This window comes from Mustela nigripes, chromosome 12, assembly GCF_022355385.1.
Source record: "Mustela nigripes isolate SB6536 chromosome 12, MUSNIG.SB6536, whole genome shotgun sequence".
Lineage (NCBI taxonomy): Eukaryota > Metazoa > Chordata > Mammalia > Carnivora > Mustelidae > Mustela > Mustela nigripes.
Window position 1 is genome coordinate 102,002,901 of NC_081568.1, and position 26,586 is coordinate 102,029,486.

Sequence of the window (26,586 nt, forward strand, 5' to 3'; positions counted from 1 at the left end):
TGGGGAAAGAAGGTGCAGGCGGGCGGGCGCCCTGGCCCAGGGGCCGCGGGCGCGGGAGCCCGGCGAGGTTGAGCTGGGCGGCGGCGCGGGCCGAGCCGAGGGAGGAGGGGAAGGCGGAGGCGCGGGGAGCGTGTTTGGGGCGCCGCGGCAGGGAGGGTGGCGGCCGCCGGTGCGCGCGGGGCGCTGTGTGTGCGCGCTCTCCCGCTCGGGGAGGAAGATGGCCCAGAAGGGAAAGTTGGGGTGACGCGCGCAGCCCCCCGAGGTTCGGCTGGAGCCGCCGCGGCGAGCCCGACGGAGCGGCGGCCAGGCAGGCCGGGGGGCGCGCAGTCCTGGTGCCTCCGCGGCCGCCGAGGCGCCCGCCCCCTCACTGCAGGTGGCCGCGGGTGCCCCGGGTCCCGGCGGCCGGGGGCGCGGGCCGGCGCGCGGGGGAGCCCGGCTGAGGGATGGGCTGCGCCCCCAGCATCCACGTCTCGCAGAGCGGCGTGATCTACTGCCGGGACTCGGACGAGTCCAACTCGCCCCGCCAGACCACCAGCGTGTCGCTGGGCCCCGCGCCCCCCCCGCACGGCCTCTTCGTCCAGACCGACGCCGCCGACGTTATTCCCCCGAGCGGCGCTTCGGGACCCCCGGGCGCCGCCCGGGTCCGCAGGGCCCGCGCGGAGCTGGGCAGCGGCGGGAGCAGCAGCAGCAGCAGCAGCGCGGGTTCCGCAGCCCCCGCCGCGACCACCTGCAGGGGCCGGAGGCGCCACTGCTGCAGCAGCGCGGAGGCCGAGACCCAGACCAGCTACACCAGCGTCAAGGTAAACGCTCAGGCTGGTGGGGGGCTGCCCGCCCCGTCCGGGCGGGGCCGGCATGAGTAGGGGGCTCCGGCAGAGTTGAGTGGCCGTGACGCGGTTGGTTTGGGAGGTTGTCACTAAGGAGGAGTTTACTTTTCCTGTGTGGGAGCGATGCGGGCCCAGGAGATGCGAGCAGAAGAGACCCCTGGAGGGGTCCTGGGAGCTGGTTCCAGGGGACCCGTGGAGAAGGGAGCGCGGTGGGAAGCCTGTGGGCTGGCCCCGTTTCCCACTGAGGGAAGGAAGGCTGTGGTTCCCTTAACTCAGGAGGTGGGGTGGGTATCATTGAGAGCCTCTGGTGGCTGGCTGAATGAAATCTGAGCTCCGGGCTCGAATCCGCCTGCCTTGCAGGTGAATGGTGCAGACCGGGTGCAGGGATACGGTAGTGCCTCGGATACAGCTTTTTACCTGGGAGAGCCAGCTGCACCAAGTCTTCACCACAGGGGCCGAGCGTGGGGATTTGTGAATGAATGAGGGCGTCTGTGTTGTGCGGAGAGATGTAGGAAGGGGATAGAGGAAGAGGACCAGAGTGGAACCTGTTGTTTGTGCCTTCCTGGGGTTGGCCGCCTCCTGGACATAATTGAGGGCACCTGGCTGTGAGTTTGGAGGGTCAGCTGAGGTACCATGAGGGGCAGCGGTGTCCACTGCAGTGCAGCTGAGGACGAAGATTCTGAACATACCTCTCATCTCACAGGAGAGTGGGATTTTGAGGAAGTGGGGGAGAAAAAAAGTGTTTAAATCATTAAAGCAGCCACTAGCAATTTCTTAAAGACAGAAGAAAAATGATAGTGTTAATAGTGCCCTCCTGTATGTTCTCAAAATACTGTGAAATTGAAGAGGGTTTTCATTGTGTAAGTCTGGCCACTGGGCCTTTTATCATTGTAGCAAACAGAATGACAATGGCACATTCCACTGTGCACAGGGGAAAAAAATACATCCCTATGACTCTGCATGTTGTTTAGAATTACAGCTTTTACATGGTCAATAGATTACCGGGGACTGTTATTAATTAATTATTTGGCAGAGAAAATTTTATGTTTAGTACTTGAAAAGTTATTCAACAGTTGGCCTAGGGTGAATAGGCACCTGGCTTTTACTGGATCAAATCAGCTTTCAGTGGAAAGGGGAAGAGAAGGATGGCATGAGTTGGTTTGAGTCTGGAAGACCAAAAGCTCCTTTTAGTGAACTTATTATAAGAGGATCCGATTTTGTAACATGAAGCTTACCTGAGTTTATTTATAGTGGTAGTATTTCTCTGGAAACAGTCATGTAATATACTAATATAATCATGATAACACAAAAAGACCATTTACTGAGCACCTACCACGTACCAGGTATAAACTTTCTCTTCTAGTTTTTGAATCTTAACCATGTGATGATAGAATATCCAAAGCTGGAGCCCTGGATTCCTGACAGTACAACTTACCAATTGAACATTTGTTACAGAGGCATGTGTCAAACACTATCTTTTTCTTTTCTCAAGTTTTTCTCTCCCACACTGGTTCACACACACACAAAAATAGTAAAAAAAATTTTTAAAAAGCATCAGGAGCAATTTCATGGGGTTAAAATGACATATTTGGTGGGATAATTAAATAGGGATGTTATTTTAAAAAATAGTCTTTGCCTTCTTGTTGAAAAGGCAACGTGAAGATATTGAAGTAGTTCAGAATGGTGACAACTTATGAACTCTGTGGTAATTTTTTTTTTCAGAGGTGTGTGAGGGAAATTGTATATTTCTCCCTTTTATAGTACCAAGAATCCCAATTTAATACCTGGCGACTCTGGCTATTCCATGTTTGTTTAATGAAAGAAGGAATAATGAATGAATTCATTCTCCATGTTTCAATACTTCCCTCAAGAGGTTATTTAGCAAATGGAGAAAAAACTGGAGGGAAAATGAGTCCCAATTATTAGCATCTGGTATAAACTTGTAGAAATATCATTGCTACTTGGCGGAAGCGTTAAAGGTTTGACCTGAATAGGAATTCAACTCACATTGCTTTATCAACAGGATTTCCAAATAAGAGCTTAATTCATTCCAACCTTGTACTAAGAATGTTGGGAATGAAACTGCCGGTTCAGTGATTCAACACTAATTTGTCTGTGTAGATCTCAGAAACTATATATTTGAAATTAGATTTGAGACCAGAGTTGTTATTTAAACAAGTCATACAGAATTATTATCACAGAATTGCTTTAATATATTTAATAGTATCCTTTTAGGACTTGTGACTCAGGGTTATATTATCTTTTTCTATCTTCACATGTTCCATACTTTTTGTGGATGAGATAATTTTATAAAAACTTTGTTTTCATATCTTTTTAGAATAAGAATTCTTCTGCCTTAACAGTTTGAGATAGGTGCTAGTCACCCATGTCCGGACTGCTCACCCCTCCTCTGCGCTGCCCTTTTCCAAAATGCTCAGGGGAAAAAAATAAAGTCCTTGCTATTTGGTCCTGTTTACAGTGGTAGTGGGTCATAATGGTTTTTCTTTTTTAATTTCCTCTTTGTACATCAATTATAGACCATATTCTCATTATCTACTTGGTCTCTGGTATTCCCCAGAGTACAAAAATGTGTGCTTGATCTCTCTCTCCTTTTTTCTAGCAATAATTAATCTCATTAAGCTTTTAGAATGATGAAGCATTATGATGTCAAACGTGACGTCAACAGGAACCTTCCTGAATACCTAATTTATAAAAAAAATGATAAACATTAATAATTCATATGCGGTACAGTGATATCATATGGGTTTCCATTTCTGGTAAGAAGTGAGCTTTTTCTCCCAATTGCTGTAAAAATGCAACTTCCTTGCAATTTGTCTCCCTCTTGTTTGCCTTTTTAAAAATAGTACTCCAACAGGAGACTCCTGCAGAATGCTCACTCCTCATACTGTGCCAGTTGTATAATTCTTGTTCAGAAATCCTCAGGGGGGATGGTTGAACCTCTCTCTGGGAAGATCAGGGCGGGGGGGGGGGGGGGGTTGGTTCTTACAAGTCTTTTCTCATACCAGCTGTTGCAGCTGGGAGGCAGCCGGGACTAGGCAGCCAGTTGTAGAGAAGAGTTTTGACAGTACAGTAGACTTGCAGCCATCTCTGGCGGTGTGTGTGTGTGTGTGTGTGCGCGCGCACACACACACGCATTAGCTGTTTTGTGGATCAGGCACAGGCCATTGTTAGTTTCCAAATTATTCTGTGTTGATAGGCAGCATCACCAGCTCCCTCTTTCTCGGGAACTCCATTCATTGTGCCCTTTTATTCACTCGGCCAGTATTTGTGCCAGACTCTGTTGTAGATGCCAGGGATTCAGTGAATATCCCTGAAGTTTGGTAAGTAAAGCCTAATGAGTGAGGATGGTGAATCTTTCATAAGAGGTTGTGCCTAAGTCAGTGATTAATGACTTTGTTATCCATTCCATGGCTTTCTGAATCAGTGAGGATAGTCCCAAATTGATTGTATATAAAAGGAAAAGAAATATTTTTCCGACCTTCTGGTAAATAATTAATAGTAATAAATAATAATAATTTTGGTAATTATTTGGGGGAGGGGTAGAACTGTTGTGAAAAAAGTCATTTTTATCTGTTCTCTACGTCGGTGCTTTCTAGTGCACATCAGAATCACCTGAAAGTCTTCTTCTTCTTCTTTTTTTCTTTTTAAAGATTTTATTTATTTATTTGACAGACAGAGATCACAAGTAGGCAGAAAGACAGAAGGAAGCAGGCTCCCTCCCGAGCAGAGAACCTGATATGGGGCTCGATTCCAGAACTCTGGGAGTCATGACCTGAGCCGAAGGCAGCGGCTTTAACCCACTGAGCCACCCAGATGCTCCACCTGAAAGTCTTCTTAAATGTGGATTGCTTAGCCCACTCCCAGAGTTTCTGATTTAGTCAGTCTTGGGTCGGTTCCGAGTTTTGGATTTTTAACAAGCTTCTCGGATATGCTAGTGTTGCTTTTGAAAGAATTGAATTGACTGTTGGCCAAATGAATTAGGTTGGGGCTACCTCTAGCCGAGTGGGTAGTATTGAATGTATTTGGGGGGATTAGTCATAGCCCTGCCTCTGTCGTCCTTTACTCCTGTAGGGGCAGCCCACTCTCTCATTCATGAAGTCAAACTCCGAGCCTCCAACATTAGCTGGAAAGTGTCCAAGTGTGGAGAGTGTGCACCAGGTAGCCGACCCACTCTGGTTTTTTGAGGTTGGACTTCCCCTCAGGATCCACTGGGTTTGTAAGTCCCAATAGCTTGCTTTGCCATCGCAGCCTCTCCCATACCTCTGCCCTGCTGGGGCCCTGTCCTGCATCATGCAAGGCCAGGAGGAGCTGAAAAATGGGTCAATGTGACATAATATTGGCTCATATTTAGTTCTTAGCTTTTGGAGTCTTGCTGGTCATTTTCACCATATTTTTCATTTTATTTATTTGACAGAGAGGGAGAGAGATCACAAGCAGGTAGAGAGAGTTGGGGAAGCAGGCTTCCCACTGAATAGAGAGCCCAGTGCGGGGCTAGATCCCAGGACCCTGAGATCACAACCCAAGCTGAAGGCAGAGGCTTAACCCACTGAGCCATCCAGGCATATTTTTCATTTTAAAATGGAACATAAAGTTTAGTAAGCCCAAGTGAGTCTTCCAAGTTGATTTAGTAAAACTCAGATTTATTTTCTGCCATAGCTCATTTCATCACAGTTCAGTCCCTCTCCTTTCTTACAATGTATTAATTATAGTCAGTGAGCAAATCTTTCTAATTTTCATTGCTTTCCTCAGTAGTGAAATTAATTTTTAAGAAGTACCAGGAAATTCTCACTTTTGATTTTGCTAGTTAAGTCCCCAAACCACAAAGGATAATGTAGTGTAAGATCCTGACTTTCAGAGGTGATACTTCTCTATGGAGATTTCCCCCACGTGGTACCTGGGTGACTCAGTCGGTTAAGCATCTGCCTTCAGTTCCGGTCATGTACCCGGGGTCCTGTGATCAAGTCCCATATCAGGCTCCCTGCTCAACGGGGAGCCTGCTTCTCCCTCTCCCTCTGCCCAGCTCTGTCTGCTTCTGTTCTTCTATCTCTCTGTCAAATAAATGAATAAAGTCTTCAAGAAAGAAAAGAAAAGATCATCCTTGGTGATCACCAGGCAGGACTTGGGCTAAAGCGGGATAGGACATGCTGGTGAGGGCAGAACAGAACCTATAGTACCAGGCTGGTGAGGGATTAAGGCCAAGAATCAGAATAGCAAGGAGGGAGTGAGCCCTATGGACCCGGATGGGAGGACAGAGTCCAGAGTCTGGAGGAGCAGGTGAGTATTTCAGGGGTAGGTGGGCAAGTCAGATCTGAAATTCAGGAGCACAACAAGAGTGACCGCTGTCAAGTTAGGTTGAGACCTCTGACTGGGGAATATGAGGCGTTTACTTGTTTTCTGTGTGAGGTTCTCTGCTGAGTGTAAAGAGCTCAGTTCCCACAGGGGATGCCAGTGACCAGTCAGAGTCTGGGCTGTAATTAAACCTGGCACCCAGGTGAGACAAGACTGACTCTTCAGGTCTTCCTCGCACCTGGTCCAATGATCTGGGTAGGAAACAGATTGCGTATGCATAAGGATTGAACTGAAATTAATCTACTGAAGAGACTATTTCAGATGTGCAGGCCAGATGAAAAGAAGTCAAGAAATGATGTGGAAGCCCCCTAAGACTAGAAGAGGAGGGTACTGTCACCACCTTGAAGAGGTAACATTAGGGAATGGTTATGGGAATTTGAGAAACCAAACCTCTTGGTCAGGGAAGCCCCCAGAAGCTGTGGTCTTAAGGAGGACTGCAGCCATTGGAGGCCTGGGCCTGGCATGGAGAGCCAAGGAGTGGATGCCTCCTTGCTATTGTTTTCCCTCCATTGATCTCCAGCCAGTACCATTTTTGTCCAAACACACCTGGAAAACAGAGAGCAAAGGAGCCCATCCATTGCGGCTTTCCAGAGTGGGATAGAGAGATTATCCTGACCCTACTCCAGAAGGCTCCCTGAAATGAGTGTCAAAAGATGTTGGATGTCATTGGAGGTACCTTGGTAAGCTGAAATTGCGTTGGGCGATTTTGGTTTTCTGAAATAATGGCATTTTTAAATGACCACTTAATGTATTATTTATGTTTCCTATTTAATGACTAATAACATTAAAATGAGTCCAGTTGCTTTATTTGGAGACTTTTAAGTTATTGCTGAAAACATACCCTCCTCTTCATTTCACCCTCCTCCCTGACTCTGCTCAGGCATTTTCTTAGTCGCTTGGGCTGCTGTACCAAAGTACCATCAACAGCTGGGCGTACACAATGGACTTTTATTTCACACTGTGTGGAGGCTGGGAAGTCAAGATCAAGGTGCTGGCAGATTCTGTGCCTTATGAGAGCTTTCTTCCTGGCTTGCAGATGGCCACCTTCTTGTTTTGTCTTCACATGACAGAGAGCAAGCAAGCTCTGATGTTTCTTCCTCCTCTCATAGGACACTAACCCATCAATGAGAACCCCATCCTCATGACCTCATTTAAATCTAGTAACCTCAAGGAGAACCTGGGTGGCTCAGTCAGTTAAACATCTGCCTCAGGTCATGATCTCGGGGTCCTGGGATTGAGCCCCACATCAGGCTCTGTGCTTGGGAGAGTCTGCTTCTCCTTCTCTCTCTGCCCCTCCTCACACCTTGCTCTCTCTCTGTCTCAAATAAATAAATAAAAATCTTTAAAAAAAAATTAATTATCTCCCAAAAGTCCCACCTCCAAATACCATCAGGATTGGGGCTGCAGTGGAATTTTGGAAGACACATGCTTTTGGTCTATACGACATGTTTCTATCATTTCCACTGCCCCTCACCCACCACTCCCTCTCCCTGTGATCTCCAAGCCTAGGAGGAGGCAATGGGGGGAGAAAGTATTCTTTCTCAAGTTCAAAGCTCCCTCAGTGGGAATACAGTTTAGCTAATTTACATTTTTGCTCAGTTGATACTTTCCTCCTCTCTGTACCCTTTCTCCACAGCCTCAGAAAGTTGACCAATGAGTTTTACTATGTGTTTACAAGCTGATATGTTCAGTAAAGAATATGTATATTTCAGGCAGACTTAGAAAAGTTTAATGTGCCCAGGAGCTCATTTTTAGAAAAAGGGGTTACTTTGAACACAGTGGAAGTCTAGGCAATTATTATGTTTTGATAGAAAATACCACTTTTTAACAAGTTGCAATACAGGTTGCTTTAGATTTGGCCCTTGATAGCCTCATCTCCATTTTCTCTCTTTTCCCAGTGGTGGATAAAAGCCAGCATTTGCTTAGGATTACGATGCCTTACTCATTATCATTATCTTCTTTCATCTCTTCTTTTCTGCCCCCTTAGGGACAGTTCACAGAAAAGTAGTTGAGAAGCTTGTGATGGCTATAATAAAAATCAAGAGATTCTGTTACTTTTGGATAATCCATCGGTGAAAGAATATTTCATGGTTGCCCCTTATTTCTGAGGTGATTCACATTTTCCTGTATGGTTTGTACATTTTGCAACAAGGTATGTAGAACGGATATAATAATATCAGGTATTAGTCAAGTCCTTGCTTTCTGGGGACCCCTTCATATACACTGTTTCACCCAATCTACATAAACACACTTCGAGCTACAAAATTACAAATTTTGCATATGAAGAAGAGGAGACACCAAAGTCGGGCTGAATTGCTCAAGGTGAGGGCTGACATTTGAATATAAGATTGTCCGAATCCAACTCCAAATCTGGTACTGAGCTATAGGGCCTCTCACAGCAGCCTGAGGACCCCAGAGTGGGTGCTGCTGGAACTGGGGCGCGTTACTTAGAGCGGAGTGGTAATAGACTGGTGGTGGGTGGGGGACAGCCAGGGGGCCTTGTGATTGAGGTTTCTCTAAGGCATTCATTGTCACCCCTTCTATTAGATTGAACTGGTGTGTTGTTTTGAGATGAGTGGAGAATACAAAATGCACAGAACTGGAGAAGCTTTGGCAGAACAGTTGTCATTGTTTTTAACTGAACACAGTGCTTGGCACTTTGTAAGCATTGTATGAGTATTAGCTCCTAATAATCCTGCCATTGCTATGATTTCTGGTTTGGTAATTAAAATGAGATTTTGGCTCTTTAAATTTTGACATTTTTGAGACACATATTTGTCTTTTATTGGAAAATGTATTCCACTTACAAGTAGATTGATTTGGCCAATGTAGGTGACTAACTGGGTTTAAATATAGATGTGATATCTGGAAGCTTTGGAAACTGCTGCCACAGACATGGGTTTGGTCTGCATCCGCTGAATCCCCAAAGGCGATGGCATGGTAGAATCTTGCCAGTTGAAGGTGGAAGCTGGGGTTTGAGGAGTGTTGCATGAGCGTTGCACCTGCGCAAAGCTTTGACCTTTAAAGATCAGGGCCTTGGTGTTATCTTAAGGTGGTTCTGTGTGGGATTCTTTGGTGTAAATCTATAACCTAAAGCTCATCTCCAACTGGGCTTAAAGCCATTTTGCATGAGCACTGTTGGTTTTTATACTGCTGTATTTCAGTGGTGTCAGATGTAGTATACTATTGGAAAAAACCGAAATACTGTAAATGTAAGGCCCGTTTTCTCTCAGATGAAGGTATAAGGATTAGCTAAAGGGATGGCATTGCTTGTGTGAGTCACAAAACAGAGAAGACCCTGAGTGTTGGAAATTTCTACAGGAAGGCACGTGAGAGTTTTTTTTTTAGCAACCTGTCATGCAGGGTAACATGGATAAAAAGAAAAGTGCTGTTTTCTGACGTCTGGGCTACAAATAACATGAAAGCTCTAGACTGGAGGGTGATGAGTTCAGACTAGTTGGGGCTTTTGTCCACTCAAGGGCTCCTGCTGAGGGAGCCTCAAGCAAGAGCAATGGCCAAAGGGAGAGGAAAGGACTAGTTTATGGAGGCCAGTAATCACCCAGTGGCCCAACCCGCACTCACCACGTAGTCTGGGGGCCATTCGAGAGTCGTCTTCATTTCCAGCTTCTGAAACTGATGGACAGTCTTGGCCTAGAAACTGGTTGTGAGGAAAGAGAAGCTGCTCCATCTGTTGATATTTTCAGCAGCCTCAGGAGTGTTTTGATCGGAGCCATAGCTGGAACGGAAAGGTTTTCTTTTCCCCACAGTTGAACACAAACTTGGGCTACAATATCTCCTTTCCAGAGTTCCCTCGAGAGAGTGATTCCCGAAACAATGATGGCCAAGCAAAAGTAGAATGGAGCAAAGGGCCGGTGTGGTCAGTGGCGGCCCAGCACTGGTTAGTACTGCCTTCCAGGGAGTTCCCCCCATGTACGTGCTCTGGGAAGGGGTGCTGGGACAGGAGGCTGAGAGAGAGATGGCTTTGCATGAAGCTTCCTGCCTGTTCCTCCCAAAGCTATAAGGTTCAGTTTGCAAAGCCAGTTCTGGGACCCCTGCCACATTCGTGCCCCCCCCCCCCCCAACCCCGGGCCTCACACACTCATAGGCCCTTCTGTCCCTGTAGTCAGCTTCTCTGTCCATTTGCTGAATCACAGGTGTTTTCCCTGGGTGAGCTTTCCAGAGCCTCCACCTCTCTCTGCAATGATCTGGCCCCTTAGGGCCAGGAGACTACAGCAAGGCTTCAGGACTGGCTGAGGGAAGAGGGAGCCTTCACGTCCCTTTGGGAGGAGCTGGTGAAGGGAAGCGGGTGTGGTCCATTCTTCTGACCTCCCTGAGAGTATGACAAGGTGGAGAGCTGCAGGCAGGTTCTCCCCTCACCTTTGTTCCGCTTTTCTGGAAGACGGAGGGAGATGGGGCAAAAGGCCAGAACCTCTTCTGTATGTCAAAGGTGAGAACTTTGAATTTAAGGAAAAAAAAAAAAAGAAAGAAAGAAAGGACAACCCTAGCTTTTATATGCAGATTATGTGACAAAAATACTTTGTAAGCCACCTAGTTGGTATCAGGAATGGATTTTCATATAGAAGCAATGTTATACATGGCATTTAGGTTTCTAGGTTAGCCCAAAAAAGTATTCAGACCATTATGTAGCTGGAATATATTTACAATGTTGTGAGAGAAACGTAAAATTGAATTAGAGCTAGTGTTTCTTTTGTACACGTGTCCTTTGGGAGAAGCGGGTTTAATTAGAGGACAATGAAGCAGATGAGGGAGAACCTGTGGTGTTCCCCTCAGGGAGTGGTGCTCCTGCCTGTTCTGAGGAGGTGAGGGAGGGAGCCAGGGTGCAGGGACCAGGATCTCACCCCTAGGGACTCAGAGCTATGCTGTGACACTGTCCTCTTTTCATCTGGGCTAGTTCATCTCCAGAGGCACTAAAGGGGTCTATTTTGTTTCTTTTAGGGCCTTGTTTTCTGTTTTACCCACAAATACTTTACATCTTTTAACTCCTAAGAATCCTTAGAAGCAAGTCAATAAACGCAAAACCATTACACACCAAAAAATTGAATGACAGCTGTCTTACTTAGTTCAGGCTGCCATAGCAACAACAAAAATATGCCATCGACGGGGCCGTTCTGGACAGCAGAAGTTTACTTCTCACCGTTCTGGAGGCTGTGAAGTCCCAAGATCATGGCACCAGCAGATTCCGTGTCTGCTGAGGAGCTGCTTCCTGGTTCATCAGTAGACATCTTCTTAGCGCGGCCTTAGTCCTTAGCGGCAGAGTGGGGCGGGCACTGGCTGGGAGCTCTTCTGTAAAGGCACTAATTCCCTTTGTGTCCACTAGGGCTCCACCCTCCAGGCTTGTGCAGCCCCTCCTGATACCATTACACTGGGTTTGGATTTCAAAACCTAAATTTGGCAGGGACAGAAACAGTCTATATAGCAACTACTGAGTATGACTCGAGTTGTTTTTGTTTTTGTTTTTAATTAAAGATTTTATTTATTTATTTGACAGACAGAGATCACAGGTAGGCAGAAGGCGGGCGGGGGGGCGGGGGGTGGTGGGAGCAGGCTCCCCGCCAAGCAGGGAGCCTGATGTGGGGCTCGATCCCAGGATGCCGGGATCATGACCTGAGCTGAAGGCAGAGGCTTTAACCCACTGAGCCACCCAGGCACCCCTGACTCGAGTTTTCTAATTGCGTTGTTAGTTTTTACAGTTTGTAGGTATCCAAATAAAATTCACTCATTACAAGTGATTGATAGATCTCTTAAGTCTCACTGAATCCACAGGTTCCCCATGGCTCTATCTTTATACTTGCACTTAATTTGTTGAGGGCCCTCGGTTGTTTGTCCTGTGGATAGTCCTTCTGCATTTTACTTTTTGCTTTGCTGGAGTGGACCTAATGTGTTTTTGTGCCTTCTGTGTTAGAAACTTGCAGGTAGATTGACAGGTTTGATCAAATTATGCTCAATTTTTGTGGGGGTGTGTAGGGCAAGAATACTTTTTCAGTGATACTGTGTTTTCACCACAGGAAACACATGGATGTGTTTGTTTTTTGTTTGTTTTTTGTTTTTTGTTTTTTTTTGCTGTGATGCTAACCAGTAGTAATGATCATTGTGTACATTAATTGATCATTAGGGGGTATAAAATGGTGATATTCTCATTGTACATTTCTTCTTACTAGCTGCCTGTCTCTAAGAAGGAAAACTTCTCCTCACCAACTATTTGGTTTCCCTGGGATACAATTTATGTAGGGAAAGCAGGTTGAAGACGTCAGTTTTCCCTCTTATTTCGTTTTCAAAATAATGAGTTGATTCTCTAGCGTTCTTCTAAGGTGGTAAGATTTTTTTGTTTGTTTGTTTCTTTGTTTGCTGGCTTAGACTCGTTATGAATCACTCTGGATCACACATTTATTTGATGTGTGTTAACTCACCGCAGTGATTATACAATTTGGCTGTCCACCTTGCCCATTTTTTATCAGAGGGAGCCAATTCAAATTGAAGAGTTTCAGCTAAGTTGCTTAAGTTATGTCCTTATTCTGAAAACGTTCTTTGTGGAGGAGGGCTTGCTGAGCACCTGCGGGTGAAGGCCTTCGTGCCTGCTTGCCTGTTCCTAGTCGTATCAAACCACTCACATCACAGAGCTTGAGAGGATCCACTGTGCAAGGCCCCAGTGCAGCTCATTTCATGTAATTTTTGTGGCTACAAAAAGACTACCTGGGGTTATGGGAAGAAACTCACTAGCCCAGGCTTGCATTCTCACTCTGCCCTATACAAGCTTTGTGACCTTGGAGAAGCTGTGCTAACTTCTTCTAAATTGGGAATAATGCACGGTCAAAAAGATTGGTGCAAGTGTAGCAGATGTACAGTCCCTGTAAACCTTCTCAGTTCCCAGGAATGAGTGTGTGTGTGTGTGTGTGTGTGTGTGTGTGTGTGTGTGTATGTGCGCGAGCGTGCGCGCGCACGTGTGTGTAACTAGGTCTTTGAGATCTGGAATGTATTTTACACTTATATTAATGCATACCAATATAGACCAGCACAATCTAAGCGCTCACTGGCCACATCGTAGCTACTGTGTGGAGGAAGATAGAATTACGGTGGCGGAAGGGAGGAAGAAAGTGAACCTTCACATCAGAGTTCTAAATTGTGCCATTGCAGTTTGATCTTGTAACCTGACAGAGAGTACGGCACCATCGTTGGTTATTAGTCTCTTATTTCTTCACTCCATACCTGCTCGTCGATAGTCTCCTTCGTCTGACATGGGGCTCAAAATTTACAAACTGCATCTTCCAGATCCTGTTGCCAACTGGTCTTCTCTTAGATCCTGGAGGTAGGAGGTCCTGGTAGGCAATTGGGAGTGGGAGGAAGGCAGACATCTGAGCAGTGGCTCCTGCGGAGCAGCAGTGGGAGAACTTGGAGAGAGATGGTGCTGGCATCTCTGATGAGGAGGAGGGTGGTCGGATGGTTCCAGGCCAGGGTTTCTGACGTCTGGATATTATCCTCTCACCTTTTGTTTCTCCAGCTCAGCTCTATCTTCTTTTGGCTCTTTCATAATTTCCAGCACCTTATAAATAGTTAATTACATTGATTCCTCTCTGCTTAGTATATGTACAGTGGTTTCTGTTTTTCCCAGTGGACACGTGGCATCCGAGGACGGAAAGAACTAGGTTATAATCTCATGTGTGCCATTTACTTTGTTCTGTGACTTAACTTCTCTCATTTTCAATTTCTTACCTTGTCTAAGGAGAATAATAAAAATCACTGCCTCATACAATTGTTGGTGTAATTTACATATATATAAACATGACTGCTAGCTTTCAACCTCGCTCTGTTAAGTGTTGTCTACTGTTGATAACAATATATAAACCGATGTTTGAAGGCTTGTCATTTAACATTTTTTATTATGGAGAAGTTCAAATGCATACAAAAATAGAGAGAATAGTATAATGGAACTTCATGTACATATTACCCAGCTTCAACAGTTATAAAATTAAGCCTTTTCTTTTATCTACACCACCCACTCTCCCCCCTACTCTGGGATTATTTTAAAACAAATCTAAAATATCATATTATTTTAGCTGTAAGTATTTCGGCATGTAACCCTAAGAGATTAGGACTGTTTAAAAAATAACCACAGTGCTATTAGCATACCTAGAAATTAAAGTAATTCCTTAATATCATAAGATACCAAGATAATGTTCACATTTCCCTAATTGTCTCATAAATGTCTTTTTAAAAATTGTTGTTTGAGTCATCTTTGGAATAAGATCCACTCGTTGGTTGATGTGTTTCTTAAGTGTCTTTTAATCTATAGGTTATCTGTTTTTAACCTTACAATTTGTGTGTTGACAAAACTGGGTCATTTGTCCATCAGAGTTTCCCACAGTCTGGATTTTGCTGATGACATTCCTGCGGTATCAGGTACCATGTTCTTCTAGACTTTTAATCCCTATAGTGTTGGTACTTTCATCTAGAGGTATTTCAGTAGGATTCAGGCTTGTTTGCATATTTATTTTGACAAGACTACTTTATAGGTAGTGCTTTGTACCTCCATCAGGAGGCACATAATGGCTGGTTCTCTCTGTTTTTGTAATGTTTCATGATCGTTGTCTAGATCTACTCATTCATTGGGGATTACAAAAGTCTACCATTCATTTTTTTTTTTTCCTACAATACTCCCTCCATAGGGAGAACCTCCCTTTCATCAACTATTTAATTATCCTGAAGTACAGTTCATATGAGAAAGGTAGGGTAAATGCTTGATTATTTTATTATTTACCAGGTTTTAAAATAGTGATTTGGTTTTTACCATCCTCCAATAGTGTTTGTGGTGTGGCTATATACTTAATCAGTTTATGAATATGAGACATAGCCCAGTCGGTTGTGGTTATTGTTCTTGCTGATGCTCACTTGTCCTATCTTTGGCTACTGGGAGGAACCGTGTTAGCTCCTAGTTATCTGTGATAGGTTTTTTTTTTTGCCTGATGGTATGACAAGATGTTCCAGTTTCATCGTGTTCTTTCCCTGATCTGGAATCAGCAATTTCTCTCAGGAACCTAATTCTTTTTATTGAAAGAGGGTATTTAGAGACATGATCTGGGCAGTGGAGTAGTCATTGCTAATGGACTGGTTATTGTTTCTTGGCTTTTTAAGTAGACACAGCCAGGAAAAAGTTTTTTTTTTTTTTTTAAGCAATAAAATGCACCACAAGTTTTTACTTAGACTTCCAATTCAAATTTAGGACCACAGGGCTTTACTTTAACCTCATTAGTCTTAAATTTCTAATCTTCTCCCTGTGACATAAATACTGATTCTGAACAGCATGGGGGACAATTCCTCATTTGTTCTATCCTTAGTATACCCGTAACAGTCTCAGAATCATCACTGAAAGCAGCTTAGTATTTTTTCCAGTTATTGTTGACATCAGATTGTATTCTACTAAGAATGAACCAGGAAAATTATTGTGTTTTTAAGTGATTTGAATCAGTTCCTTTTTGTGTAGCAATTCTAACAGTGGAATGGTTAGTGACTAACTCATAGTTAAGGACAGTTATGTTCATTTATTTCATTTTACTTTTGATTTGGTCTTTTTTTAATCTTAAATTTTTAAAATTTAATTTTGTTATAATAATATGAATTATTTACATTACAAAGTAAAATCTTTACAATACGGTATATTTAGAGATGGTCATATTTAATCCCTATTGCTTATATTCTATGCCCACCATCAAATAGGTAAATATATTTTAAAATTTTTATAGTTTTCATACCATTGTTTTAATTACACACAAAGATATGTTTATAGCCTTTATTTCTTAGGTAAGTGGTAGCACACTAACTCATTTTTCTACATTTTGCTTTCCTCACTTAACAATATATCTTGGAGATCACTCCATCATAATTAGTAGATATCCCTCATGTCTTTTTACATTATAAGCTGTAGTATAGCTTATTCAACCAGTCTCCACTGATAGATTTTGGATTATTTCCATTATTCTTTGCTATTATAAGTATTGCTGCAGAGAATGGGCCTGTGCTGATATCTTTTTTGTATTTCAAAGTCTAAATTGTTTTTAGTACAATAATGAAATATTCTTTTCCAGAAAGGCCATATTTACCTAATCTGGGGCATTAATTTCTGCCTATCATGTAGAAAAGTGTCATCAAACACTTTAATTCTCTAGGAATTGTAAATTAGTCACACAGGTTTTGCTCAAGCTCAAGCTTAGTACCTTTAGCAGAAGCTTCTCTGGGTGTACAACGTGCTCTTTTTTGCTTTTAACCCAGAAATAGTTTCGTTTTCTTGGAGATGTGGGATCTCAAGGAGACAAACTTTCTAGAAAGGGTTGGTCCCCACAGTGGTAAACACACCTTTTCATGGCAGCAAAGTGGTCTGCCATTTCATCTTTGCTTAGTTGAAAGTTCTCTGTGGGGGCGCCTGGGTGGCTCAGTGGGTTAAGCGTCTGCCTTCAGCTCAGGCCACGATCCCAGGGTCCTGGGATCAAGTCCTGCATCGGACTCCTTACTGAGCAGGGAACCTGCTTGTCCCTCTCCCTCTGCCTGCTGCTCACCCTACTTGTGCTCTCCCCCTCTCTCTTTCTCTCTCTGTGAAATAAATAAATAAATAAAATCTTTAAAAAAACAAGAAAGTTCTATGCATTGACACTGTCTTCAATCCTGTCAGCACCCATGGAGTGCCACAGGGCACTCAGCATCACGAATTGTTTGAAAGAATTTCCTTGAGCCTTCTTAAGGACTTAGAACACAAGCAATCCCTTATCTTAATTTTAATCATTAAGACCTAAAATCAAAGTTTTTTTCATAGATGTATATTATTTTATATGTTTTAAGAATATGATTCTAGGGGCGCCTGGGTGGCTCAGTGGGTTGGAGCCTCTGCCTTCAGCTCAGGTCATGATCCCAGGGTCCTGGGATCGAGTCCCGCATCGGACTCTCTGCTCAGCAGGGAGCCTGCTTCCTCCTCTCTCTGACTGCCTCTCTGCCTACTTGTAATCTCTGTCTGTCAAATAAATAAATAAAAATTAAAAAAAAAAAAAAGAATATGATTCTAGAGGTACTTGGGTGGCCCTGTCAGTTGAACAACTGACTCTTGATTTTGGCCAGGGTCATGATCTCAGGTCTGTAGGAGTTAGCCCTGCCTATCAGGCTCCATGCTCAGTGAGAAGTCTTCTTCTTTTAGAGTCTCTCCCTCCCCCCATGCCCTCACTCTCTTAAATAAATAAATAAATCTTTACGAAAACATAGAATTCTATTTTTGTGATAGAATCCCATGTCTGATCTATAGATACTTTTCTTAAAATGCTTTCTCATGTTTAATATCATTTATAAGTGGGTCTTGTTTTTTTTTTTTCCCCTTATATAGATATATTGGCTTTATCAACTAGCAACGCTCAATGTCATTTTCTTGGCTCACGAGTTGTATTTGAATGAAAGAGGAAGGGCAGTGAAGTTGTGGGGTGGGGGAAGATAGGGAGAAGCAGAGAGAGCATGCAAATATGAAAGAAGGAGAGAGAAATGGAGGGTGCAGATTGGAAGCTAAAAGATGGAGAAAATGATATAAAGAGTAGATATACACCCATGCCTGTGCAAAAGAGACACTCTTAAAGGTGGAGTACCTTCACTCTGTGCCATTAAGGAAGGAAGACAGAATTCCTTATTCGCCCCAGTTAAGGAGAATTGAGATTGGGTCACAGTTCCCTGTGCTAGCATCAGGTGGCACTGTCAAACTAAGGCAGCTTGGTTGTCAGACATGGAGAAATTTTGGGGTAGAGTTCAGGAGTTCAACAAATAAATTTTGGTTCAGTTCAGGAGTTCAACAAATATTTTTTGAGGGTCTCACTGCATATCAAACACTTCTGTTAAACTTAGGTTACAAAGATGCATACGATGACTCCTTCCCTATGGAAGTTTCTGTTCTAGTTAGGATGGAGAGAGAGACAGAAATAAGTATTTTCTATTGCTATATAGCGTAATTCCACGGATATAGTGGCTTGAGATACACACATTTATGATCAGTTTCTGTGGGTTGGGAATCCATACATAGCCTGTCTGGGACCTCTGCCTCAGCATCTCTTACAAGGTTGCAATGGGTTGGCTAGGGCTAGGTCTCATCTGCAGAACTGATTGGAGAAGGCTCCTCTTTAAGCTTAGTGGCATAGCTGTAGGCAGGATTCAATTCCTTAATGGCTTTTAGACCGAGGGCCTCAGTGCTTGCCTGCTGCTGGCCAGAGGCCACACTTGGTTCCCTGCCACGTGAACCTCCTAGACACAGCAGCATGCGTCATCAAAGCCAGCAAGAGGGACAGGACGATGGTAGTCACAGTCTTGTGTAGCCTGGTTGCAGATGTGACATCCCATCATCTTCACAGTATTCTGTTGATCAGAAACAAGTTACGAGGCTAAGTCCATACTCAAGAAGAAGGGATTACACAAAGGTGTGGATACTAGGAGGTGGAAATATTAGGGTCAGCTTGCTGTACTGGTGTTTCCTATAGCTCTGTAGTGTCTGAGAGAGGTGGGGTTCCCCAGGAACACGAAGGAAAATTATCGACTCAGCCTGGCATGGAAATGGCTTTTCAAGTAAAGCATTGTCTCAGTGTAATCTTCTTCAAGGACATATAAAGATTAATTTGGCATGTATTAACTTGGTAGTGGGGAAAGGAAGTATGAGAGGGGGGTGTTTAAGAAGGGGGAACAACATGAGCAGACCCTGAGGGGGTAAAATCGGACGGAATGTCTGAGGACCACCATCCAGTAGTCCAGCGGAAACTGTGTGGAAGACGCATGAGTCAGAAATATAAGGCGAAGGTCCGATTTGGGGATGTTTTCTTTGCAAGGCTGAAAAGAAAATGAGGATGTCATCAGGGGAGTCATGGGGAGGTTTTAGCAAGGCAGTGATGTCATTCTTTGATTGAAGATTGTGGGAGATTGATTTCCATAGTTTCTACAATAATTCACGGTGTGAGATGAAGGAAGCCTGGATTAAAGTGGTGGCAATAGAGAAGAGGCAGTAGATTTTTACGTTTTTAAATCAAGAAGTTATTTGATGTTGGGACAAGGCAGATGTGGGAAATGGAACAATTTGGAATGATGCCCAGGTTTTGGCTTAGTTTTGGCAGAACATCTTTGTTCAGGATCAGAGGACAAAGGAGGGGGGAGAGAGAGAAGAAGAGGAGGTCTGTAAGTATGTATGTAGGTTCGTAAATTTATTGACTGACTACAGGAGAGCTTAACTCAAAGTGTTCTTTACAGTGTTTATGTTCATAATTTAATCAGTGTCACTATGTAAATTTACTTTCTAGGCAAACCATATGCCTCAGTGATAGGAGACAGAATCAAATACAGAATTCATTTTCCCTACAAACAGTTTGATAAAAGAAAAATTGGTGTTAGAATCTCCGTAAGCTAAGACCACAGGTGGGGAGCCCCTGACCAGTTGTGTCTTATGCTTGGAATCTTGTAACGTGGTCCCTGAGTGCAAGTCCTACTATAGAACACTAGGTATGAAGTGTTACACCACAGACTTTCTTTGAGATCTATTTCACATAACATAAAATTGACCATTTTAGGGGCACCTGCGTGGCTCAGTCGGTTAAGCATCTGACTTCGGCTCAGGACATAATCCCAGGGTCCTGGGATCAAGGTCTGCATCAGGCTCCCTGCTCAGCAGGGAGTCTGCTTCTCCCTCTCCTTCTGCCCTTCCCCTCCACTTGTACTCTCTCTCAAATAAATAAATAAAATCCTTTTAAAAAGTTCACCATTTTAGGGTCACCTGCATGGCTCAGTCGGCTAAACATCTGCCTTTGGCTGGGGTCATGATCCTGGCGTCCTGGGAACAAGCCCCACATGGGGCTCCTGCTCAGTGAGGAGTCTGCTTTTCCTCCTCCCTCTGTCCGCTGCTCCCTCTCACTCTGTCAAATAAATAAATAAAATCTTTAAAAAATTTAAAATTAAAAATTCACCAATTTAAAGTGTACAATTCAGTGGCTTTTAGTGTATTCATTATGTTGTGCTACCATTACCACAGCCTAATTCTAGAATATTTCCATCCCACCCAAAAGGAACACCATACCTCTTAGGAGTCAATCCCAATTCCCTTCTTTCCTAGCACTTGGCAACCGCTAATGTACTTTCTGACCCCACAGATTTGCTTATTCTGGACGTTTCATATAAATGGACTCATACAGTATATGGCCCTTTGAATCTGGCCATCTTCTACTGAACATAATGTTTTCATGACTCATCCATGTTGTAGAAGGTGTCAGTATTTTATCCCTCTTATTGACAAAGAATATTTCATTGTATGGCTGTACCACATTTTGTTTATCTATTTATCCACTAATGGACATTTGGGTTGTTTCCTTTGTGGCTATTATGAAAAATGCTGCTATGAGCATTCTCGTGTAGGTTTTTGTGTGGACATATGCTTTGATTTCTCAGGGACAGTTCTAAGAGTAGAACTGCTTGGTCATGTGGTAACTCTATGTTTAACTTTCGGAGGAACCACCGAACTATTTTCCAGCGCAACTGCATCATTTTACATTTTTGCTAGCATGTAGGAGGGTCCCTGTTTCTGCACATCCTTGCGAATACTTGTTATTGTCTGTCTTTTTTATTATAGCCATTCAAGTGGGTGTGAAGTTGGAGCTCAGAGTGGTTTTTTTTTTTTGTTTTTTGTTTTTTTTAAGATTTTATTTACTTATTTGACAGAGACAGATCACAAGTAGGCAGAGAGGCAGGCAGAGAGAGAGAGAGGAGGAAGCAGGCTCCCTGCTGAGCAGAGAGCCCGATGCGGGACTCGATCCCAGGACCCCGAGATCACGACCTGAGCCGAAGGCAGCGGCTTAACCCACTGAGCCACCCAGGTGCCCCCAGAGTGGTTTTGATTTACATTTCCCTGGTGGCTAACTCGGAGTTGTTTTTAGGAGTTCAGTGAATACCACAGGTGAAGTCTGACATGGATTTTGCTCTCAGTTTCCTGCTAGATTCAAGAGACTACCCCCTCCCCCCCATGAGTGTGCTAATGTTCCTATCAGTTTGATTTACACTACATTGCAGCCTTTTTTAGTTCAGGAAGGTGGAGCACAGATGTGACGCCCCGCTGGCATTACACCTGTGCGTACAGCCATACACCCTGGTATATACCAGAATTCCCTGTGGAGTCATCTTCCAGAGCTCTAGAATCCCAATCTAATGGGTCCCACCTATGCATTAAAAAAGAAAGAAAGAAAGCAAGCCAGCTACCTGTTTGAGTCATTGCCCTGACTCCCTTAAGATCCAAAGGAAAGGCCAGAGACTTGCAGTTTCACGGCACTTTCTTTTTCTGCTGTAGGAGGCGCTACTGAGCGAATGCGGTTCAGATCTTTCAGGGACAACTGAGGTCACCATTTTTACAAATCAGGAACTAAGGTTTAGGTTTGGTTCAGAAGCTTAATATGAATATGAAATCATTGGAAGCCCTGGAATTACATGTGGGGCCAGTTTTCTGGTTTGGGCACCATGAGTCACACGGTGTGTGTTGGTTCTTGATATTTGTTTTGCTAATTTAGAAGGAATGGTGGGAAAGATAATTCCCAAATGGTGGCTCATGCAAAATTCATGTGTAGTTTTTTGGAATGCATTTTCTACGTGCTCATATGAGTGCGGATGCTGCTGACGGTACAGAGATTCACAGTACAGCAAGCAAATGAAGACAACCCCCGCCCCTGCCCCTGCTCAGAAGGACTTAGGGGAAGGTCTGTGGAAACCTTCCCTTCTTACTTATCCAATTCTTCCCGCTTCTTATTTTGACTAAATAGCGTTGTTTTGTCGATTGACCTAAAGTTCCTGAGGAAACACTCTTTCTCTTTAGGCTGTTCTTCCCAGGTTATAGTGAAATGAATCAGCTTTGGTCTTAAAATAAGACGAGAATTTCAAACCTTCTTTCCTAGCTTCTTTTGTATGATAATCGGAGAAGATAGGAATGGTAATAATGGTAATAATGTCAAAAGGGAGCTGTGTGACAAAAGATTTTGCTACATGTTAATTCAGAATTGATTGCAATTGTCAAAGTTGCATCAGTCAGTGTCCCAGGGGAAACAATTTACCCAGCTGGTTCTCATGAAGAGACTTCTATGGAGATTCTAGGTGCGGAGGTGTGAGCAGGGATTAGGAAAGACAAGAGACAGGGAGGTGCCCTGGTGGCAACTATGTGAAACCCTTACCAGCCCTTGGCTAAAAGGGCAAGGGGCCCGGAGAGGAAAGGGCATGGTTTAGGAAGGCACAAGTTATTGCCAGGGCACGGTACTGAGGCAGAGAGAAGTTGGGAAGAAAGGACCCAAGCTCCATCTCTCCCCACCCTCCCACTGGATGCATTCACCGTGAAGCCAGCTGGGAAGGGAGGCCTGTGGTGTAGACAGCAGAGGTTAGCCTTGTAGGGCACGGAGCAGAGCAGACCCTGCATTGGGGGGGGGGGGGGGGGAAGGGGGGGGAGGGGTGGGGGTGGGGGAGGGGTGGTTTGCAATCAGAGAATCAATCCATACAATAACCAACTGTCTTAGAGTGAGCCCATTCTATTTTCTGTTATTTTAGAAGGTGATATTTTGGAAGACTTCAAGAAATATCGCAAGGAGAGAAAAATGTTTGTTTTTCATTTGTAAAAAAATTCCACTGCTTTTCACATATGCAGAAACTTCATATCTTTCCGATGGTAAACTTCTTTATGAAGTCTCTTAAACTTTGCATTTTTTTTTAAAGATTTTATTTATTTGACAGAGAAAGAGATCACAAGTAGGCAGAAAGGCAGGCAGAGAGAGAGGAGGAAGCAGACTCCCTGCTGAGCAGAGAGCCCAGATGCAGATTTCAGGACCCTGAGATCTTGACCTGAGCAGAAGGCAGCAGCTTAATCCACTGAGCCACCCAAGTGCCCCTAAACTTTGCATTTTCTTTCTTGTTTTCTGCAGTACAGCCCCTCCCCCTGCACTGTGTGAACACTGAGGCTCAGAGAGCTAGATTGTGTCTTCCAGACTGCAGAGGATGATTTTTAAATTCCTCTTTCTCTGAAGACTGCATGGATGTTTGTGAATTATTCCAAGGTGGTCACTTGTGCTCACATCAAATGAGTCCAGGTGCAATTTTGTGGAGTGTTTTGGTAGGCCACTGCTGAGGGGAAAATGCAGTGTTAGACATGTCCAGAAAGCCGCACATCTCCCTGCAGACATAGCTGGGAATATTTTGTGCCATACGCTGATGAAATACACCCACTTGAAATGTTTCTGGTAACCGAGTGACCTGTTTTCTCTGTCGTCATGGGTGTAATTCTCCCAGGTCTGAGGAAAGGGCAGATGAAGCTGTGTCTCGGGGTGCCTATGGGGTTGCTAGGAAATGATTTTCAAAGTGCTTTGTAGTGATGCAGCAGGTTGAACTTTTTTGTGAAGCGTTGTCATGGAAACCAAGTGCATCATTGCCTTGTCTGACTAATTTATCTTTTAATGAAAAAAAAAAAAAAACCTGTAATCCAGGGTTAATGGATAAAAAAAGAGAAGTATTATGAAAAAACCAATAACTTTAAGGGGAACTATAGCTGTAAGTAGCAAATCTTTTGTATGGGAAGATTTCACTGACAGTGTAATTCACGTTGGTCAGGGGCTTGGCTGTATGCAGTAATGGGAGCTAATCAGTTTGTTTTCTTGCTTGTGTTTGGAGTCAGAAAACCATGATTTCAGCCTGTGGCTTACTGCTGGGGAGTGTTCTTACTGACCCCAGGTCTGGAGCTTGTGAGTGACGGGGAAGGCAGCACACCCGCACCGTGAGTCTCAGCAAGGTTACCCTGGTTTAGTTCTTTAGTTTGTTGGGCTTGCTTCTCCTTTCCTCCCCCACAGGATGCCCCCTCCACCAAGAGCAGCAGCCTGAGAGGTGACAGTGATAGCTCTGTCTTTCACAAGGACCTGTCGTGCCCTAGGCTTGCTCTCTCTGTGAAGCACCCATACACCCATTCATACACCCCCATTAAACACCTCTACAAACACCCCAGAGCAGATGTTGGAGCAGAGTCTGCCCTGACTTCTTGGTGGTACTTCTGAGGGCTCCTAAGTAAGAAATATTTCCCTCTTCTGTGGTTGGAGGACAAAACTTTCTGGCACTATAGGTATGATGGTTGCTGCTTATATCTTGATCACTAGTTTATTAGGATAAACTTACCAGTGAAAGTACTTCGTCGGGATAGAAGAACTGAACTGGAAGGTGATTTTATACTGTATTTAGTAGTTCATTGGCCTCCATGGAAATTTAGCTCCTGGAGTTTCATTCCTCACCCTCCAGCTGTGTGTGTGTGTGTGTGTGTGTACTCACACATGCACGTACACATGCATGTGAAGTAGACTCCCATTGCATTGAATTAAATCTCCTTTATTTCAGACCTTTTCAAAAATATTTTTTATTAATATTTCCAAATTTAATGTACATTTCAGGGGTTTTTTTGCATTTAAGGGGGAAAAATTGGACTCTAGGCATGAGTCTTAAGATACTGGAAACAAGCCAATTTAAATCAGCATTACACTGAGTGGCATTTAAACCCACATGTATTTTCCTTCATTCGTTCATTTAGTATGTATTTCTGAACACCTACTTTGTGCAAGATACTTCTGGCACACCTGTTATGTACAAAAGAATTGTCAAGAGCCAGGAGGTACCTTTAAGGAGCTGAAGACAAAGGCTAGCTAGAGCCTCAGCTGTCCAGAATGGGCACAGACAGGAGAATGCCACCTTGCAGCCGTACTGGGATCCCCTTGCTGAAGTCCCGTGTCCTTGTGGATTGCTTCTTATACCCTTGTCTGTTTTCCCAGTTTTAGAGTCAGATTGAAGTTCTTGGTTGCAGCATGGTCCACATGTTTATGGGTTCTGTATGTTCTTCCAGTATTGACCTTCTGTTGGGACACCCACATTTGTTGGTAGAATGTGCCCAGAACCTTGCCCTGAAAGGACTGGGTGGCTCTGGACTCCATCCCACAGGGTCTGGCTTCCGCTTTGATCCCCACTTCTTCTGCCCCCATGCAGGCCTCAGGGTGGGAATGGCGCCATCCTCCCTACGTTAATAGTCCGACTAAGCCACACATACCTAAGGATCTGTCTGTGCTTCCCCAGAGCAGAAATGAGGCCAGACTGTCATACTGAGGACTTCACTGAAGACTCAGGGACGACCAAAGAGAACAAGCAGGAGGACCACTCCGAAGCCAGACTCTGGTTTGCCCTCAGGTGCTGGCAGCCCTCGTCCAGTGCACTGGAGACCTCAGTCAGGCCTTCCCTAGCCAGTGCTTCTCTGCAGCAGTTTGACCTTTCTCCTTTCTCCTCCGCCATCCTACTCAAGATTCCTAGGCCCCTAAAGTCCAGACAGGCGAAGCTAAGACTGTCCCAGGATATAAGTCATCTTCAGGAATCAGTGGCCTTGCTTAGGCTGTTTTCTCCTTTGTTTCGTGGGATATGCGTAATACCTGTTTGTTCTAGGAGGAGTGAGAACTAGATGAAAGCCTAAGTGCGAATGCCCAGCGGAACGCCTGACACTTGGTGAAGGCTTGTATCGTTCCATCATTGGAAAGACCTCCCTTTTAGTCACCGCTCCTCTTCCCCTCATATCTGAGGACCACCCTCAGTCCTCCGGACCTCAGCATTAACTACAACAGCCTTTATCCCACAGAGGAACCCCACAGAAGCCGAGGGATTGTCATTTATCTTGCCCCACAGCTGCCTCAGGGCCCCTCTTGTATCACAGAGTAAACCCATGGCCCTGCCTTCCTTCCCGTATCTACCTGCTTTTGGCGAGGGGTGTGTGTGTGTGCGTGTGTGTGCGTGTGCACACATGTAAACGTGTGAACTCCAAGTTGGGGCATAGACCAAAACCAGGCTATATTCATTGGCCTTTTAGTACATTATTCAATTGAAGAAGTATTCAGAGTAGCTTTTGCTGTAAACTGTCCAGCATCTTACCCCCATTTCCCTTATGTTCCTCAGCACTCAGCCTGCTAGCACAGGAATAAGATTCTCCGGGCTATGTTTATGTTCTCCCTGTTGGGGCCTGTCTTACAGACCAAGGACCAGGAGACCGCAAACAGTGCATTCGTTCAGTCAGTCCCTTGCGCAGCAAGTAACTGCCGAGTGCCGACCATGTCCTCGGGCCAGGGAATACAAAGCAAGTCCTGACTCTTATTATGTAGCTTGTGTTATAATTCATTAAACACATCTTGAGATTCTGTTTATTTTCTTATTAATAAGAAACATTTCCTTCTCTTTGTTTCACTCATGCTTTCATTCATTTATTGTTCACGTATTCACTGGGGCCTAATATGTGTCAGGTAATGCTCAACACACTCAGTTATAGCAAAAAAAAAAAAAAAAAAAAAAAAAA

The 26,586-nt window shown here is 44.2% G+C and overlaps 1 protein-coding gene across 4 annotated transcripts in view; it reads left to right on the plus strand.

The window, feature by feature from the left end:
- PDE8B (phosphodiesterase 8B) overlaps window positions 1–26,586 on the plus strand; it is a 265,975-nt gene that overhangs the window by 29,968 nt on the left and 209,421 nt on the right. For 2 of the 4 annotated variants that reach the window (XM_059418110.1, XM_059418111.1), the window contains exon 1: window positions 395–800. The exons of the other annotated variants lie outside the window; for them this stretch is intronic. In XM_059418110.1, coding sequence (XP_059274093.1) covers window positions 444–800 — 357 coding nt within the window. In that variant the 5' untranslated portion in view covers window positions 395–443. Of the gene's footprint in view, window positions 1–394; window positions 801–26,586 lie in introns of those variants that run through there. 4 annotated transcript variants of the gene reach the window in all.